Genomic DNA, 420 nt, shown 5'->3' on the forward strand with positions numbered 1-420 from the left:
TGTGCAGAGAAATGATCACAGGTACAGCACGCAGTCAGGAACGCCTGTAGGATGTCACACTGACACCCCCACCCCCACTCTCTCTCTCTCACACACTCCCTCACACTCTCTCTCACACTCTCACACTCTCACACGCTCACACGCTCACACGCTCACACTCTCTCTCACTCACACACACACACTCCGAACCGTGCCCACCCCGTTGTGACGCGGAGTTACCTGCGTGGAAATCAATGCCCACAGCCAGCGAGGTCCCAGAGACGGGGACCAGGGCGTCCGACTTGTCATTGGGATCCAGCGGAATCCCCCGGATTCCCTCGTGGACCGAGTACAGCAGGAAGGAGCCAACACCTGTCAGCAGAGAAGGGGGCAGGGTAAGGCAGGGGTGGAGGGGGCGGGTGGGCGAGAGAGAGAGAGGGG

The 420-nt window shown here is 60.5% G+C and overlaps 1 protein-coding gene across 1 annotated transcript in view; it reads right to left on the reverse strand.

Annotated features, from left to right (window-relative positions):
- Nucleotides 1-420, reverse strand: part of LOC109926643 (low-density lipoprotein receptor-related protein 1-like) — a 25,534-nt gene that overhangs the window by 20,840 nt on the left and 4,274 nt on the right. Inside the window, exon 2 of the mRNA XM_048621149.1 lies at nt 220-351. Within this exon, the coding sequence (XP_048477106.1) occupies nt 220-351 (132 nt within the window). The remainder of the gene's footprint in view (nt 1-219; nt 352-420) is intronic.

This window comes from Rhincodon typus, unplaced genomic scaffold (genome assembly GCF_021869965.1).
Source record: "Rhincodon typus isolate 14 unplaced genomic scaffold, sRhiTyp1.1 hic_rhity00000069, whole genome shotgun sequence".
Taxonomy (NCBI): Eukaryota; Metazoa; Chordata; class Chondrichthyes; order Orectolobiformes; family Rhincodontidae; genus Rhincodon; species Rhincodon typus.